The following is a 19,463-nucleotide window of genomic DNA, read 5'->3' on the forward strand; positions in this document are numbered from 1 at the left end:
CATCTCTCCCGTTGTCATGGACAGATCATTGCTTGCTGAAGTTTAGACTTTCAGTAGCCTTTTCCCTCTGCAAGGGTGGGGGACCTATTAAATTGGTCCGCCCCCGGAGACTAATGAATTCTGAAGGTTTTCAAAAGGCTCTGGGGGTTTTCTGGCTGATAAGACTGGCGCTCCTGTCGAAGCCCCGGCCGATCTGTGGAATACAGAGATGACCCAGGCTGTTGACACGATCACTCCTGCGTGCCCTCTCCTATGTAGAGCTCATACAGCTCCTTGGTATACTCCGGAGCTGAGAGCGATGAAACAAGACAGGAGGCGGCTTGAGCGGAGATGGAGACGAACTCCCGACAAATGCAATTATGAGCTGGTTCGTGCTTCTACTAAGCTCTATGTAGGAGCGGTGAGGGCGGCAAAAAAACATTTCGCCGCCTCTATTCAGTCATCTCTCTCACGCCCACGGGAGCTTTTTAAAGTGGTTCGTGGCCTACTCCATCCAGGCCTACAAGATACGGCAGATACATCGGTAGCTCGATGTAATAAATTTGCTGAACACTTCCAGCATAAGATCTCATGCATCCGCCGGGACTTAGACTCCTATTTAATAGCAGTTAATCCTACTGAGGTGTCTGGAGCACAGTCTTGTCATGTTTTGTTGGATGAGTTTCAGTTGGTTCAGTTCGAGGACGTGGACAAGGTGCTTGGACAGGTTCGTGCGACCACTTCGGTACTGGATCCTTGCCCCTCTTGGCTAATTAAAACTAGCAAGGAAGGAACAGTTGGCTGGGCCAAGGAAGTGATTAATGCCTCTTTACGAGAGGGAGTGGTCCCTGGCTGTCTGAAAGAGGCGGCAGTGAGACCACTCCTGAAAAAACCTTCCTTGGACCCAGAGGATTTCAGCAGCTACAGACCAGTAGCCAATGTTCCGTTCCTGGGCAAGATCCTGGAACGTGTGGTTGCTGACCAGCTCCAGGCGCTATTGGATGAAACCGATTATCTAGATCCATTTCAATCGGGGTTCAGGCCTGGTTTTGGCACTGAGACTGCCTTGGTCGCCCTGTTTGATGACCTATGTCGGGAGAGAGACAGAGGGAGTGTAACTCTGTTGATTCTCCTTGACCTCTCAGCGGCTTTTGATACCATCGACCATGGTATCCTTCTGGAGAGGCTTGCGGAGTTGGGAGTTGGAGGCACTGCTTGGCAGTGGTTCCGCTCCTACTTAGCGGGTCGTCTCCAGAAGGTAGTGCTTGGGGAACATTGTTCGACACCGTGGGTTCTCCAATGTGGGGTCCCGCAGGGTTTGGTTTTGTCTCCCATGCTTTTTAACATTTATATGAAGCCGCTGAGGGCGGTCATCAGGAGTTTTGGAGTGCGTTGTCATCAGTATGCTGATGACACGCAGCTCTACTTCTCCTTTACATCTTCTTCAGGTGAGGCAGTCGACGTGCTGAACCGTTGCCTGGCTGCGACAATGGACTGGATGAGAACTAACAAACTGAGACTCAATCCTGATAAGACTGAGATGCTGTTGGTTTCTCTGATTGGATGGTGGATATATACCCTGTCCTGGATGGGGTTACACTCCCCCTAAAGGAACAGGTGCGTAGTCTGGGAGTCATCTTAGACTCTTCCCTCACACTTGAGGCTCATGTAGCCTCGGTGGCCCGGAATGCGTTCTACCAACTTCGGTTGGTAGCCCAGCTACGTCCCTATCTGAGTAAGGAGGACCTCACATCAGTGGTACATGCTATGGTAACCTCGCGTCTGGACTTCTGCAATGCACTTTATGTAGGGCTACCTTTGAAGATGATTCGGAAGCTACAGCTAGTGCAAAATGCAGCGGCCAGACTGCTAACAAGAACTAAGCGGTCTGAGCATATAACACCTGTGCTAGCCCGTTTGCACTGGCTTCCAATATGCTTCCGGGCCAGATTCAAAGTGTTGGTACTTACCTATAAAGCCTTATACGGCGCGGGACCATGATATCTGTCGGAACGCCTCTCCCGATATGAACCGGCCCGTACACTACGGTCTACTACGAAGGCCCTCCTCCGGGTTCCGACTCATAGGGAAGCCCGGAGAGTGGTGACAAGATCTAGGGCCTTCTCAGTGGTGGCCCCCGAACTATGGAATGGTCTCCCTGAGGAGGTGCGCCTGGCGCCAACACTATAATCTTTTCGGCGCCAGGTTAAAACCTTTCTCTTCTCTGAGGCATTTTAATTCCTGTTAATTCTAAATTATTATATTTTGATTTTAGACTGTACAGTTTCTGGAACAGTTTTGTATTGTGATATACTGTATTGTGTTATTTTTATTGTATTTTTAATGTTCACCGCCCAGAGAGCTGTTGCTAGTCGGGCGGTATATAAGCTTAATAAAATAAATAAATAATAAATAAATATTAAACACTATAAGATTAACACATATGCATCAGCAGAGGCAGCTTTTGGGAGGAGAGTGCTATAGCAGATCACTAGTGTAATTAGCCCAGCGATGTTCCCAGCGTACATGGGTCAGCTTTGGTATGCCCCACCTGAAATCAGCTTTTCCATGCACAGGAGAAAAGACATTTGGTCTTACCGTAAAAAGGTTTTCTCTGTGCATGTCAAAAGCTGATCTCGGGGCCACTCCGTAGGAGAGCTGGGCTGCCATGACTGTCTTTTTCATCTTAGGCCTACAGCAGAGAGCGTATGAATGCTGTTGTCTCCTGTTTCGTGTCGATGGTTCCTATTATTTCTCTTTGTTCTTTCCTCCTGTTGGTTGGCTTGTTATAAAAAACTGAAATAAGGAGCTGCGCAGAGTAGGAAGTCCTTGTTAAAAAAACTCTTTAGCACTCTTCTGCCTTCAACCACTAGGTGGAGCTAGTTTACCCACCTGAGATCAGCTTTTGACATGCACAGAGAAAACCGTTTTATGGTAGAGGATACCATACTATTAGCAGAAATTAGTAATGATTTGAATCGAATGCTGATGAAAGTTAAAGAGGAAAGCACAAAAGCAGGACTACAGCTGAATGTAAAGAAGACTAAAGTAATGGCAACAGAAGATTTATGTAACTTCAAAGTTGACGATGAGGACATTGAACTTGTCAAGGATTATCAATACCTTGGCACAGTCATTAACCAAAATGGAGACAATAGTCAAGAAATTAGAAGAAGGCTAGGACTGGGGAGGGCAGCTATGAGAGAACTAGAAAAGGCCCTCAAATGCAAAGAAGTATCACTTAACACTAAAGTCAGGATCATTCAGACCATGGTATTCCCGATCTCTATGTATGGATGTGAAAGTTGGACAGTGAAAATAGCAGATAAGAGAAAAATCAACTCATTTGAAATGTGGTGTTGGAGGAGAGCTTTGCAGATACCATGGACTGCAAGAAAGACAAATAATTGGGTGTTAGAACAAATTAAACCAGAACTATCACTAGAAGCTAAAATGATGAAACTGAGGTTATTATACTTTGGACACATAATGAAAAGACATGATTCACTAGAAAAGACCATAATGCTGGGAAAAACAGAAGAGAGTAGAAAAAGAGGAAGGTCAAACAAGAGATGGATTGATTTCATAAAGGAAGCCACAGACCTGAACGGGGTGGTTTATAACAGATGATATTAGAGGTCACTGATTCATAGGGTCGAAAGTTGAAATTGACTTGAAGGCACATAACTACAACATATATTCCTCTAAAGCTAACTAATTAGTAGACTACTGTAGAAAGGATCTTGAGATATTTCTTTTGTACGAAAGGGCATCAGAAATATTGCTTCTGTGGATGATACTGTTAATTGAAATACATTGGGCATTTTGTATCTTGAAAATAAATTTTATTGCATACCGATCTGACTTTTACCTCTTTGTTTCTTTTTTACTTTCTGATTTTTGCTAGTTTGGGTTACAGCAAGATTTATGCCAAGCTTGTAAATAGATAATTGCCTGGTTGCCTTTGGCAAGTAAAAAAATTCTTCCAGGCAACTAAGCCAGTGAAACATTTCTTATTTAGAAGAGAGCAGATTCTTTTTTCCCCCTTGTTCGACAGTCATTGCAGTACAGAAGACTAATAGGCCTGGTTCAGGCTTTGATCTTACATGATCCCTTCCCTTCCTCCTTCCACTCTATGCTCATAATTTCTTTGTCACTTTCTGGTTTGAGCAAACCATATGAAAGAGCCATATTCTGTCACAAGAAACTGCCTGGATTTTAAAATAATTCTGTGAAACCTTCCTCTGAAGTTAGCAGGGCAATGACTGGGGAAAGGATCTTCTCTGTTGTGGTGGCTGGTTGTGGAATGCTTTGGCCAGAAGGCTGTCATGACAATAGTTTTACTTGCCCAATCCTTTTAAATAATATAATACCATTTAATTAATAATCTATAATCTTTTATTGAGATTGTGTGGATACTGATCTTTTAAAGTTATTAATGATATGTGTGTTATCCTTTTACATTGTAAACCATTCCAAAAGACTCAGGGCTAAAGAGATTAGAAATATTAATAACAAAAAATATCAGTAAACAAATATGGAAACAATGTGGCTTGTGCAAGCCATCATTTCTCTCCCAAACAAAATTAGCAACACAGTTCAAAACATGGTTTTCATTTCTCATTTGGAGATAAATTATGGTGCCCAAGAGAAGAGAGGACACATTATACTACTGCAAACCTCTCACGTCATGATGGCCATAACATAGCTTGATTGCTATGCCTGCATTAGGAATTACCTAGGTATGTCTGAGCAGGTGGGCTAGTAACTTTTCTGGTCTTATTTGCAAGGTTGGCTTATGTTTTTATGAAGTATAAGTTCATTTTTCTGAACAGTTTTTCTAAAATGTGTTGGTTATATACTAATTGTTATCTGGAAAAGAAAAAGATTTTGAAGTGTTGCAGTCTATTTATGCCCAATTAAAATTCATACTGTGTTGAATGAAAACATTTGTTCAGAGTTTGAAGTGCAGTAGTACTCAAGAAAATGAAAGCAAAGGCTCATTAAATATTAAGTCATCTGAGCTCATGGAGCAAAAAAAAGTTATAACATATTTAAGTAATGTTTCTTTTGATAGAGTTTCAGCAAGAAATTGAACCTAAACTCAGCTGTCCAAAGAGATTGAGACTTCACATCAAGCAAGACCCTTGGAATCTTCCTAGCAGTGTCCAAAATCTTTCCCAAAACATCAGAAAATTTGTTGAAGGTCAGTAACTCATTTATGGTAGGTAGTTTTGTCATACATCTGAAAGAGTTCATGAAATTTATAGAAGCTTGTGAGGAATTGTGTATATTCCCGAATAATAGTAATAGGCTGACTAGCTGAGTTAATAAAATCTATTTTATATTACTAATGGGAGAAATATATTGGGTTTAGATCCTTGCTGTGCTGCAGGCATTTGAAACTATTAATCTAATTTTGTTTCCAGTGAACTCTCAAGAGCATAAAAAAGGAACAAGAACAGGCCCAGTAACAGAGGGTGCAGTATTTAGATATGTAGTGGAATACTTCAGAAGGTGTATCTGTATGGGAATTAAAACCATATGAAGTTGGCTTCAATTAAAAAAATCTATATTTTAAAATGTTTGTCTGCTTAACCAGATTCATTATATTAGTTTACATGACATTTAATGAGCAATCTGCTTAATTTCTCATAACTTTCAAGAAACATGTGATACGATTTTATGAAGAAAAATGTAAATCTTCCATGTGATGTTTAAGTTTGTGAAAAGTTCAGAATAAACTCTTTCTTTCCCCACAATGACCTTGTGCATGAATTCTGCATATTTCTCTTATGTTGCAAGGGAGTATCTCTTTAAGCAGAGGGCAGGATACAGGTGTTAGCCTGTTTCTGTGGTGATAGGGAAATTGTATTGCAAGAAGCAAAGGGAAGTGAGTTTAATTTCTATTGGGCAATACAATAACTCACAGTTGGTTCAGTGCAGGGCTGTGGAGTCAGAGTCGTGGATTCGGAAGCAATTTTGGGTGGAGTTGGAGTCGGAGTCGGTAGAAATGTACCGATTCTGACTTCAAAATAAAAACTTTCATAGGAATTTAGAAAGTTTTCTTGTTCAGAAATTTTAATCAAATAAATATATTTTATGTTCTTTCAATCTAGCCTGATGATTCACGTGGTGGTGATGAAATGCCTTGTGCTACCATTTTACTACAGTAAATTTGTTATTACTAGTTAATATACATTTGCCATTTATGAAGGAGTCGGAGTCAGAGTCGGAGTCGGAAAGTAGAAAAACAGAGGAGTCGGAGTCGAAGGTTTGGTGTATCGACTCCACAGCCCTGGTTCAGTGGAGGACCTATTCACCACGGAGAGTCTGTGAAATATGATGTCAACCTCTCTAGTCATCTACTGCAGTGGCTGCAGGGAATTGGTGGATAGAATGACCCTGGAGAAACCACCAGTACTGTCCTGTGCTTGAGCTGTGGCAGTGGTCTCCACAGGGTCTTCTTGGTTACTGGTTTCCTCCTGCCAATTCATACCTCTGCTATCTGTAATCACTTTGGGGATAAAAAGAAGGCTGAATCATAGAATCATAGAGGTGGAAGGGGCCTAGAAGGCCATCAAGTTCAACCCCTTGCTCAATGCAGAAATCCAAATCAAAGCATTCCTGACAGATGACTGTCCAGCTGCCTCTTGAATGCCTCCAGTGTCGGAGAGCCCACCACCTCTCCAGGGAATTGATTCCATTGTCGTATGGCTCTAACAGTTAGGAAGTTTTTCCTGATGTTCAGTCAAAATCTGACTTCCTGCAACTTGAGCCCATTATTCCGTGACCTGAATTCTGGATGATCAAGAAGAGATCCCAGTCCTCTTCTGTGTGGCAACCTTTCATGTACTTGAAGAGTGCTATCATATCTCCCCTCAGTCTTCTCTTCTCCAGGCTAAACATGCCCAGTTCTTTCAGTCTCTTCTCATAGGGCTTTGTTTCCAGTCCCCTGATCATCCTTGTTGCCCTCCTCTGAACCCGTTCCAGTTTGTCTGCATCCTTCTTGAAGTGCAGAGACCAGAACTGGATGCAGTACTCAAGATGAGGCCTAACCAGTGCTGAATAGAGGGGAACAAATACTTCATGCGATTTGGAAACTATACTTCTGTCAATGCAGCCCAAAATAGCATTTGCTTTTTTTGCAGTAACATTGCACTGTTGGCTCATATTCAGCTTGTGATCAACGACAATTCCAAGATCCTTCTCACATGTCGTATTGCTGAGCCAAGTATCCCCCATCTTATAACTGTATTTGGTTTCTTTTTCCTAGGTGTGGAACTTTGCATTTATCCCTGTTGAATTTCATTGTGTTGTTTTCAGCCCAATGCTCCAGGCTATTAAGGTCCCTTTGAATTTTGTTTCTGTCTTCCATGGTATTAGCTGTACCCCCCAATTTTGTATCATCTGCAAATTTGATAAGCATGCTCTGTACCTCCTTATCCTAGTTGTTAATAAAAATGTTGAAGAACACTGGACCCAGGACCAAGCCCTGTGGTACTCCACCTAGTTTGAGAAGGAACCATTGATAAGCACTCTTTGAGTACAATTCTGAGCCAACTGTGGATCCACCTGATACTTGTTCCATCCAGCACACATTTAACTAGCTTGCTAATCAGAATATCATGGGGCACTTTGTCAAAAGCTTTGCTGAAGTCAAGATATATTATGTCCACAGCATTCCCACAGTCTACAAGGGAGGTTACCCAATCAAAAAAATGACATAAGATTAATCTAGCAGGATTTGTTCTTCATAAATCCATGTTGGCTCCTGGTAATCACTGCATTGTTTTCAAGGTACTTACAGATTGACTGCTTTATAATCTGCTCCAGAGTTTTTCCAGGGATTGATGTTAGGCTGACTGGTCTATAGTTCCCCGGTTCCTCCTTTCTGCCCTTTTTGAAGATAGGTACAATATTAGCTCTCCTCCAGTCATCCGGCACTTCACCAGTCCTCCATGATTTCGCAAAGATAATAAACAGTGGTTCTGAGAGTTCTTCAGCCATTTCCTTCAATATTCTAGGATGCAGTTTATCGGGCCCTGCCGATTTGAACTTGTTCAAAGTGATTAGGTATTCCTTGACTGTTTGTCTATCAATCTCAAGCTCCAATCCTGCCCCTTCCACTTCATGTTTCCCATGAGGGTCATAGACCCTTTTTGGGGAGAAGACTGAGCCAAAGTAGGAATTGAGGACTTTTGCCTTTTCTTTGTCATCTGTTATCATTTTGCCATCCTCAGTGAGTAGCTGTGCCACCATTTCCTTTCTATGATTTTTACTATGGATGTACCTGAAGAAAGCTTTTTTGTTGCTTTTAGCATCTCTCGCTAACCTCAGCTCATTCACAGCTTTAGCCTTCCTGACGCCATCCCTACAATTCTGTGATACCTGCCTGTACTCTTCCTTTGTGGCCTGGCCTTCTTTCCACTTTCTGTATGTGTCCTTTTTTGTTTTCAGGTCATCTCTAAGCTTTTTGTGAAGCCATATTGGCTTCTTCTGTTTCCCCCCTTTTTTCCTTGTTGGAATTGCTTGCCATTGCGCTTTTAGAATTTCCTTTTTTAGAAACTCCCACCCATCTTGGACACCAAGGCTTACTAGAAATGGAATGGTTAATTAACCCACACAGTGTATATTGCATTAGGATTTTATGAACAATAGGCATGATTCCTTCTTAAGATGTAGTTAGAAGATTGGTGCTGAAATCAATAGAGAGATACGCAGTCAAAATGTGACTCCAAAACAGGAATTTTGTTTCTTAAGCGTCTGTTTTATTTTTTTCAGAAGTGAAAGCAAGAGTCCTCTTGGCACTCCTTGAATATACAGGTAATTTTAATGAATCAGTTCCAGTATTTTCATTCAAAGCAGTTGGCTGAGTCTTCTAAAAAATGTTTGTTACATTCTTATGAATTCAAAGGATACTCATTAAACACAAAATAAAATGAAACATAGAAATCAAGTGGTCCATATCTGATGAATGAATTTATTAAATGTGACTTCACCTTTACCTGATTTCCTTGCTCTGCTTCTGAATCCTAATATAGTTGCTGCCATCAAATACAATACTGTGACTTACTGATGTTAGTCACATTATGAAATATGCAGTGAACTTTTTAGATATTTTAATGGCAAGCCATGGAGTTGGTAATGGTGAAGAGTTTGGGTCTGTTCATTTCATGAATCTATTGGAAACAGCTTGCTGGCTGGGGTGGAGCCACTATGCTTGCTTGCCAGCAAGTGGTTTGCTGTGGATTACTGGGAGGGGGAGGGGCAAGGTGGCATATAGGTTGGCAAGGAGTACTGGACTGGCTCTGCTGGAGCATTTGTACTATGCTTACCTATGTGCTGCCTTGCTCCTCATCCTCCCAGTAAGCACCTCTTCTGTTGGGAAGGTAGCTAGCAAGTGTGCCCCATCTGGCAAGCCAAGTCTGGAATCTGCTACAGCAGAAACACAGTTGTAGGAATACTATCAACTTCAGTTTGATTGGTAGTGGCTTTCTGGGTGGATAGTGTAGAACTGACTGCTGGACCAGTTTGCCTTCTTGATATGTTGCAGCACAGATGGTAGGAATGTCACTGCTTAATTTACACCAGGATAATGATTCACACTGCTAAATTCTGCTACATGTTTATGCAGGTGCACAAGTACATGGAGAAAGGTTATAGTGAGTAGCTGTTTTCACAGAAATGGCTAGCAATTCACAATGCTTAGGATGCCAATTCACACTAACCTTTTCCCATATGGATGTATACTAATGTACATGATTGCACACAGAAATTTTGCATATTGATATCCTTACATTAAGAATGTCCCAGTTTGGCTAATCTTATCTTGGCTTAGATGTCTAAACTGGGAAACAATGGTAACCAGAGAGGTTCTTACAACAATTTCATAAGACAGTTTCACAAAACAAGATCCTGGCTTGTTGTTGAAGCTGGTAACCATAGTTTCCCAGTTTGGAAAACAGGAAAATATGGTTAATCTGGAAGCTTTGATTGCTGCATGCCATTAAGGTCAATATGTCCAGCACTGGCACAGTGTTAACTTAGGATCTTTTGCCTTCACAGAGCCAGCCTGAGCTACTCCCACTCTTACAGTCTATACACAAACATCAATGTAAACTCGGCTGTATATGAAATATTGTTCTGTATGAACCAACCCTAAATAGATTAGCACATATAGTCAAACAATATCATTAGATTTTCTTTATTTCAGTGATTTACTAAATGACTTGAGATGTTATTCATTCTACAGAATAATTCAAGGACTGAATCAATTAGTAAATTGACAAATATTAGCATTTCTATGGAAATGTGATTGGTATTGCAATACAAGTACAAGATTAACTAATGCTGCAGTCCCATAACCACTTACCTGGGAGTAAGCCCCATTGAACTCACTGCAAATTATATCAACAGGCAAAAGATAATTTAATATATAGAAGACAGTCTTCCTGCACATAGGAAATATTAGTGGAAAGGTAGGACAGATATTAAATAAATTTGAATAAAAATAGATTATTCACAACCAGTTAAAATTCCTTGATACTTGAATGCCAAGTGATACAGAGGCATTTCATAATAAATCTATTTATTGTTTTGCGTTAAAACTTTGACTGTAATCTACAGAGCTAGTAAATGGTCATGGTGTCTAGCAAAAATGGATATATGTTCCTATTACCAGTTAAAACTTGGACAATCAACATTAAACTGCATGTGCACATATGAAATAGTGCTTGATAGCAGCTTTTGTGTTAGCCACATTTTGCCTAAGATAACAGTGGCTCTGCTTTTTAAAGTAAAGGTACAATTTGCTGTGATTTTCTTTATGGTTTACTTATTTTTCTCCTTTGTTGTGCCCTTCAGATAGTGAGATACAGCTCAGGCGAGACATGGTCTTCTGCCAGAGTCTAGTGGCCACAGTTTGTGCTTTTTCAGAGCAACTAATGGCTGCCTTAAATCAGATGTTTGACAATAGCAAGGAGTGCGAAATGGAGACACAAGAGGCCAGTAGAAGATGGTTGGAACAGATAGCCAGTGCAGGTGTCCTCCTCCACTTCCAGTCACTGCTGTCACCGAATATGGTGAGAATTCCTGTCCATGTCTGTATCATTCTGCGTAATGTCCTGACCAAAGGCATCTGGAATTAACCTCTGTCAAGAAGAAACAGCAATCTTCTAAAAATATCCTATAGTTGCTGAATTTAATTCAAATTGTACTGTACTATTGCCTCTCCAGGAAATTTATAAATTAAACCAGTAGGCAAGGATTTGGTATACTTTAATTCTTCTTTTCTAATTTACATTAGTAACAGTTTTTACTGGAACCCTGGAGACAAATAATGGGCTGATTTGTTCAAATCAACATGTGGAATGCATCCCCTTCTCATTTTGACCTTTCTTCCCTTCTTAGAGTTGCCAGGTACCAGTGCAGCAGTAACAGTAGAAACAGTGGCATACCTAGCGTATTTGACACCCAGAGCGGATCATTTTTTAACACCCCCCCTCCTCTATATGACAAAATTATTTTCAGTAATAAGCATGAAATGAAACGAATAATAATGATGGCCAGAAAAGAAACACAGACAGTGAAAAATTTCTTTTATTGAACTCTGTATATATAATCATGCCAGTAAAAAAATAAAAACAATAAAAAATATTACAATAGAAAAAAGTAAAAAGTAATGGATTAATACAAAAAACTGGTTGCCCAAAACATGATGGATTTCTTTAAGAGGTGTTCTGCAGAGAACCATTTGCCTTTCACCTCTGCTCTTTGGAGTCTGACCAGAACCGGCTGGCCAAAGTCTGGCATTCTGCCTTCCACACTGGAAAGCGAGAAGACCCACAAGGAGGGCAGGAGGGCAACAGCCGCCTCCCTATTGCTGCAGCTGGTATTTAGTGGTAGACTACCTCTAAACCTGGAGGTCCCGTAAAGTCTTTATGACCGACAGGCACATCCACCCTCCCCCAGTGGTGGCTCCATGTCCGTGGGGCAGTGGAATCCCCTCTAGATTTTACTCTGAACTTTCAAGGAGCTGGCCAAGGCCCTGAATCTATTTTGGGCCTTGGTTTCAGTACCTTGGACAGCTCCTCAAAAGTCTGGATTAAAACCTGGAGCAGATTCTAGTGCCTCACTGACATCGGAGCCACCAGCCGCCCTCCTCAAGGCATTTGCCTGACTCTTTTTAAAAGCCATTTGAGCTAGTAGTCCTCATCACATCTTGGGAAGAGGCTACATGAATTATTTTAATCCTTATGAAAAGGTCTAGCCCACCCTTATACTCCCCATGAAGAACCTCTCAGAGCACCTTACCACAATTTGAAATCACAAAACAATAAATATATTTTAATACAATGAATGCAAGAATAAAAACACATAAGTGACATCACATTAAAAATCCATTTAAAAGCAACCACGGCAGCTATCATAAATGAATTACATGCCATGTGAAAAAGTTCTACCTTTTGTCTATCCTAAATCTTCTTACATTCCACCTTGTTGGGTGGCCCTAAATTTTATTACGATGAACATTTCTCCCCATGTTGATAGAGAAAGGTGGTTCTCCCTCTTGCATCCAGGTGGTTCTCTCTCTTGCTAGAATCCAATGAAGCTGCATGTTGGAAGATTCAGGACAGACAGAAGAAAGTACTTTGTCATGCAGCGCATAGTTAAACTGTGGAACTCATTCTCACTGGAGGCAGTGATGGCCACCAACTTGGATGGCTTCAACAGAGGATTAGACAAATTGATGGAGGATCACAAGGCTATAATTGGCTACTAGTCATGGTGGCTATGCTCTGCTTCCATGGTCAGAGGCAACATGGTCACCAATTATGCCGCCTGACAAGATCAGCCACACAAGACCTTCTCTCGGTCCCACCAGTTAAACTGACTAGAGAGAGGGTATTTTCGATCGTGGCTCCCACCCTCTGGAATTCCCTCCCGTTTGATCTTCGCCATGCCCCCTCCCTGACTAGTTTCCGCCGGACCTTGAAGACCTGGTTGTTCAGGCAGGCCTATGGGATTCCTGGGGTGGGTTAGTCTTTTAACTGTTGTTATTAACTGGTGTTTTATTAATGATTGATTATGGTTCTTCTTGGTTTTTATATTGTATGTTATTGTATTATTGTATTTTGTACGTCGCCTAGAGTGGCCGTTCATTCGGCCAGATAGGCGACTCAAAAATAAAATTTTATTATTATTATTATTATTATTATAACATGCTTCCGAATACCAGTTGCTGGGAACTGCAGGAGGGGAGAGTGCTCTTGCACTCAGGTCCAGCTTGTGGGCTTCCCATAATGGGCATCTGGTTCTCCACTATGAGAACAGGATGCTGGACTACAGGTGACATGATAGACGTGTATAAAATGATGCCTGGCGCATGGAGAAAGTGGATAGATAGCAGCAAACCTCTTGCAAGGGAGTTCTGGTGGGGAGGGAAGCCCTCCACCTCCACCCCTCAAAGGCAAAAGATCCCTTTCTATGGGAAGGGGGCCTGCCTCCTTCCAGTGCCTGCCTTTCCTTGGGAGAAGAGAAAGTCTTTCTCTCCTTCCCCCCACAATAAGTTTGCCCCCCACGAACTTTGTCACGGGTGTGTGACAGAAACCTCTTCTCCCCCTCCCTACTGCCTGCTCTGCTTCCTCCTCCTTCGCTTAGGATCGCTGTCACTCTCCGCAACCCCCTCCCCCCACACTTAATTGACCTCTGGTGCTCTGAAGGACATCGGGGTCTCCTCTCCCTGCCCCTCCTGCACCCCCCCCACCTTCCTAAGCACAGCAGAAGCTGGATGGAGGAAGCCCCAAAGCCGCTGAGGAAGTGGAGGCAGCGGCCAGTGATCCAGTCTTAGCAGGAGCTGGCAGGGCTCTCTTTCCTGGCCTTTTCCTGGGGCACTTTTTTGCAGCTCCCTGGTGGCTCTTCCAAGGGAGGAGGGGGTCCACCCGAAGGGAGAGCCTCCCTGCCCGCCATCTTCTGCTGGCATTCTGTCCTTTCTCATCCCAGCTTCCCCCTCCCCCCACCCAGTCATTCTCCTGGCAATCCTTTTTCTTGCACCCCCTTTTTGCCTGCACCTGGGGCGGACCGCTCCCACCGGCCCGCCCTTGGTACGCCACTGAGTAGAAGCCACAACTGATAGACTTCCTTTATGATGCTTGAGTCATAGGTTCCTATGGTTCCCTAGCCTACAATCCCCAGTCCTCAAAACCACTTTGCCTACCTCCTGCATTCTTGCCAGTCTGTACTCCAGTCCCTATGTGTATTTTTTATTTATTTATTTATTGTATTTGTATACAACCCCATAGCCGAAGCTCTCTGGGCGGGTTTACAGTATTTACTATTTTAGCCCCAGTCTTATTTTCTTTATGGCTCCTATGTTTTGAATTTCATGTTTCCAGTGCCCATTGATTGGATCCAGACTAAGGATGCAATCCAATACATGTCTATTCAGAAGTAAGCTCCATTGGGTTCAATGGGACTTACTCCCAGGTCAGTGTGTATTGGATTGTAGCCCAAGTTAGTTGAATTTAGGTCCAAGTGACAACAATATTTAAGTTTACAACACTAATGGCTGGTGGGAAGGGGCAGAACCACACATCTGGCTTCCTTTCAGCAGGAGGGGAAGGGCAAGGTGGCATGGAGGTCAGTGTTGTGCAGGTGCACTGGTGGAGCCATTCTGGCTCTCCTACTGGGGTTGGTGGGAACTTTATGTCCAACATCTGAAGGGCATCATTTTGACTTTGCTGCTTTAAACAATATATGATACTAATATAAAACCTAAAATTATTAATATATCAAAACACAAGCAGTTAACACTAATAATCATGGCAAATAATGAAAAACAAACAAATATCAATACAAACCATTTATTCTTAGAGAAAGAGCTAACACAGGCTAAAATCAACTAATTGCAATCAATTATATAATATTGAGATAGTATTAGAAAATATTAGAAAAGTCTGCCTGCAGTCAAAAAGGCATAAATGCAGGCACCAATCAGAACTTTCTAGCTTTTCAGGACACTACCACTCTGTCCCCATTTTCTTTAGCCACCTTGTCTAGACCAATCTGTCTAACATTTTTCTTTCCTACTGGATCTTAAATAATGTGAAGTTTCTTTGTTGATAAACTAGGAAAGTTATCAAAAATATAATTATTCAAAATTGAATCCTTTGATTTTTGGTTCGTTTTTTTTTAGCTACCATAACTGTTTACCTTCTGGCAAAATATAGTTCTAGATGAATGCTTCCCTTGTTAGCAAGTTTCAATAAAGTGCACTGCGAATATGAAAAATTATTTTATAAATCATAGTAATACACAGATACATTTTCAAAGTTTTAAATACTGTAACAGAAAAATAATTTTAAGCATAGTTTGTTATCTAGAATTTCTTAACTTACTCATTTGCATGAGAAACAATTACAATTTGATGTGCTTAAAGGCCTCAATTAATATAGCAAACAGTAATTTAACTTGTTATTCAACATATTTCATCCTTTCTAATAATCCTCTTTTGACAGCAGATGATGGAATGCAAATTCAACAGAAACACAACCATCTTCAGTAACTCATGAGTTAATTGGGTTAACTACTGCTTTAGTGAAACAGGACGTGACCATCTGCAGTTAATGTTAATAATCATATACATCAATCTAGAGTGATTACTGGACTAAAAAAAAATTTTTTTTTTAGACTGATGAACAAGCTATGCTGGAAGACACATTGATTGCATTGTTTGACCTGGAGAAAGTTACATTTTCTTTTAAACAATCAGAACAAGAGCCTCTAGTTGCAAGTGAGTATTGTAAAATAATTTTAAGCTTTCTATTGTTACTTCTAAATGTGATATGATATAAATACAAAGTAACTTAGGGTGAAATCCAACTGCTATTTACGCCAGGCTGAGGAGAGTTGGAAGCTGACAGAAGACCTGAAAAAGTGTCAGAGGAGGGGTAGGAGCGCTCCTACATGTCCTAGTCCAGACAAAAGTTACGCCAGGAAAAAAGTCGGTCTAAGAAAATAATTGCAATAGAAGTCAATGGAGAGGGCTTATGACCTGGTAGAGTTATTTGGGAGAGGAGGCTTTTACTTTCTGTTCCCTGCATGCAGCTTGTGGCTGAGGTGGCATTCAGTCAAACCAGAGAAGCCTGAAACGCAACTGAATGTGGGGGAACTTTATGCCAGCTCTTCTTGTGCTGGCTCCATTTACACTGGCTTCCCATGTTGGATTTCTCTGTTAATATTTGTATACCTGGATGCATAACTACTGGAATTTTATATAGCTTTGGAATAAATGTCAGTGCCATCTTAAGGCCCGGTGTGGAAGCATCGTTCCCAATTGTCTAACCATTGTTAGGAGAATGGGACTAGGAGCATGCTATGGCTTTCATATCATACCCTCTTTTCCTCTAATGTTATTCCCTCCCATCCCTTATTCTTTTGACCTAACAGTGTTGCAGTATTATGTGTGCATTAATGTTAATGCTAATTTTGATAACTATAGGCAGCCAAATGAGGGTGGGAGTAGGTGGTCCAAAACCCTGGGAACAGGGCCTGAGGGGAAACCAGCAGGATGAAGAATGAATGCCAGGGCTAAAAGCCAGGTGGTCAAGGCAAAGCATGGGATGGGCCATAGCTCAAAGGTAGAACACAAGTTTTACATGCAGAATATTCAATCCCCAGTATTTCCAGTTTAAAGAGATTGTTTAAAACTCTAAAGCTGGTTGTGTTGGTTTTAACACCTTCATTGATTGTGCATATTGCATTTTCACTGAGCTTAACTAAAACAGACACGTGTATTTTGCACACATGAGAATACAAGAACCTTTGAACATTCTGAATAAGAGCTTTTAGTTGCAAGTTACTACTAAATACTGCTATATTTATGCTTTCCTTGGTTTCATCCATTACTATTTTCATGGTAGATTCCGATTGTATGCATGAGTTCAGTATGGGTCAGAATTTTAGCCTGGCAGAAGTATATATCATTTGCTGAGCTGGGGCTGTCTTCTAAATATTAGCCTTGCCCCCCAAATTATTTGGGAGTAGCTCCAAGCTGGGGTGGGTGGTCCCCAGATTGACCCAGGGTGGCCTGATTCCCCTCTGATTCAAGCGACAGGGTGGATCGGGGGAAGGGTGATTGTGCACAGCCCTAATGATTGCCATTGGGATACTCCCAGACATTGCATTGCACATTGAATTCTCCTTCATAATGTTGGAACGCTTTCCACATAACACGTCAGTGAATTTCTATGTCTCTGTTGAGCAGCGGCCAATGATGTGGAGTCGAGGTCAGAAACACACTGTGTGATGATGTTATCTCACAGAGGTATTATTCATCTTGTTGCACAACACAAGTAGAGATCATGACAAGGGGATTCCATTTTTGGTGGCATTCCCATGACAAGTACAACATATACTTCTAGTCTAAATTGTGTTTGCTATGGTACCACAGATCTAGCCAGTGTAGTGTAGTGGTTAAGGTGTTGGACTACAACCTGGGAGACCAGAATTCGAATCCCCACATAGCCATGAAGCTCACTGGGTGACCTTGGGCCAGTCACTGCCTCTCAGCCTCATGAAAACCTTATTCATAGGGTCGCCATAAGTCGGAATCGACTTGAAAGAAGTACATTTACATTTTATGGTACCAGAGATTTAAACTGTGTTGAATAGGAAACAGTATCTCGTTTTATTTTTTACATCCATATCCCACCCTTCCTCCAATGAGCTCAAGGCAGCATTCATGATACTCAACCACTATCACATTATCCTCACAACAATCCTATGAGGTAGGTTAAATTAAGAGACAGTGACTGGCCCAACACCTTCATGGCAGTGTGGGGATTTGAACCTGGGTTTCCCCAGCCCTAGTGCAACACTTTAATTACTATACCACCCTGGCTTTCCTGTCTTACAGCTTCTTTTCCTTTTCTCAAGTATTAAAAAACGTTGTTTCAGTTTTGTTTTCTTACAATATTTGAAGCTCTTTGTAGCAAAGATATTGACTGGGTGCTGGCCTTTGATAAAATTGTAACATTTTTTTTTTTACACAGATATGCCAATTCCATATCAAGCAGAAGGAAGCCGGCAAGCTTTGAAAGTTTATTTTTATCTTGATGGTTACAATTTTGAACAACTTCCTCAAAGACTGAAGAATGGTGGAAGTTTTAAAATTTATCCAGTCCTCTTTGCGCAAGGTATTTTTTTAAAAAAAAGATCTTCTCATTTAGTATTTAAAAAGAATAAGGCATAACTGACAGTATTCTCAAGCATTTTTGTGTTAACACAGCACCTTTCTGCAGGAAATCATGTTATTTTAGTGTGAACCTCATGTTTTGATCATGCACACATATTTGAATGTTATGTTCCACTACAGCCTGATGTGAGTTTTAATGTTAATATATTCTTCAGTTGTTCATTTCCATCTGTTTGGACACTGTCTTGCAAGTTTGAACTTGTATATTCAGACTGGGGAAAAAATCCCAAACAAACAAAACCCAACTCCCGGTAAGGAGTATGGATGCACATCCAATGTTGGATGAAGATCCACATATACATTGCAATGATTATCTGGACGCCATTAAACTAGATGGATGCATCTCTCAATGGATGTAAGGATATGCATTCCTATGTAGGGTCAACTATAACTAGAGTTAGATCTGGAGTTATTATGTATAGTGGCTTTCTAATCTTGCTTAAATGGAAATAGCAAAAGCCTTTTATATTGACTCCTGTCCCACGATAAAGTAATAAGCACCTGTTTCTTATAGATCTGATTCTACAGTACTGTCTTTGTTGATTGTATGGTCCCAAGCACCAGTTATGAATCTAATGTAAAGGTCTGGACATATAATTTGACAAATATAATTAACAATTTTTTATACAGAAACAAAGCTAAGGACTTTGGAAACAAGGGGGTCAGGCAGTAAATTAATTATTTATTAACTGGCATTAAAGAACTTTTAGCAGAATTAATATTCAGTATACAGTTAGGGCTGTGAACCCACCTTATTGGTTACATTTTCTAATTGCTCCCTAGAAGGATAAACCCTTAAAATGTTATATTTATTATCAAAGTGGCACTGTTGCTAAATTGCAGAATCTTTTTATTAATATGCTTCTTCCCTCAAATGTCAGTTACCATGTTCCGGTTTCAATGTAATAATAAGATTATTCACCTAATAAGTTCTACTTTTATAAGCTTCAGAATTGCATAAATTCTTGTTAAATGAGTAGTAGGGGCACATCAATGAATAAAGATTAAGGCTGCAATCCTGTGCATGCTTAGGTGGGAGTGTAAGTTGTATTGTCAATTCTAGAATAATAATTTGGGATGGTGTCTTCTAGTTGTAAAGTTACTGGAATATATTGTATGGAGTTTAGACTACATTTCAGTGTCAGTCAAGATCAGTTACTGTGATGAAAATTTTTTTACTCTGTCATTCCCCTCCACCTGATTAGAAATCACATGAGTCAGAGAGTGG

The 19,463-nt window shown here is 40.9% G+C and overlaps 1 protein-coding gene across 4 annotated transcripts in view; it reads left to right on the top strand.

Moving 5' to 3' along the window:
* Nucleotides 1-19,463, top strand: part of PREX2 (phosphatidylinositol-3,4,5-trisphosphate dependent Rac exchange factor 2) — a 252,350-nt gene that overhangs the window by 182,434 nt on the left and 50,453 nt on the right. For all 4 annotated transcript variants that reach the window (XM_061600721.1, XM_061600748.1, XM_061600730.1 and 1 more), the window contains 5 exons: nt 5,057-5,185; nt 8,764-8,805; nt 10,846-11,063; nt 15,670-15,772; nt 18,033-18,176. In XM_061600721.1, coding sequence (XP_061456705.1) covers nt 5,057-5,185; nt 8,764-8,805; nt 10,846-11,063; nt 15,670-15,772; nt 18,033-18,176 — 636 coding nt within the window. The remainder of the gene's footprint in view (nt 1-5,056; nt 5,186-8,763; nt 8,806-10,845; nt 11,064-15,669; nt 15,773-18,032; nt 18,177-19,463) is intronic.

Source organism: Rhineura floridana, chromosome 1 (genome assembly GCF_030035675.1).
Source record: "Rhineura floridana isolate rRhiFlo1 chromosome 1, rRhiFlo1.hap2, whole genome shotgun sequence".
NCBI classification, from domain to species: Eukaryota; Metazoa; Chordata; class Lepidosauria; order Squamata; family Rhineuridae; genus Rhineura; species Rhineura floridana.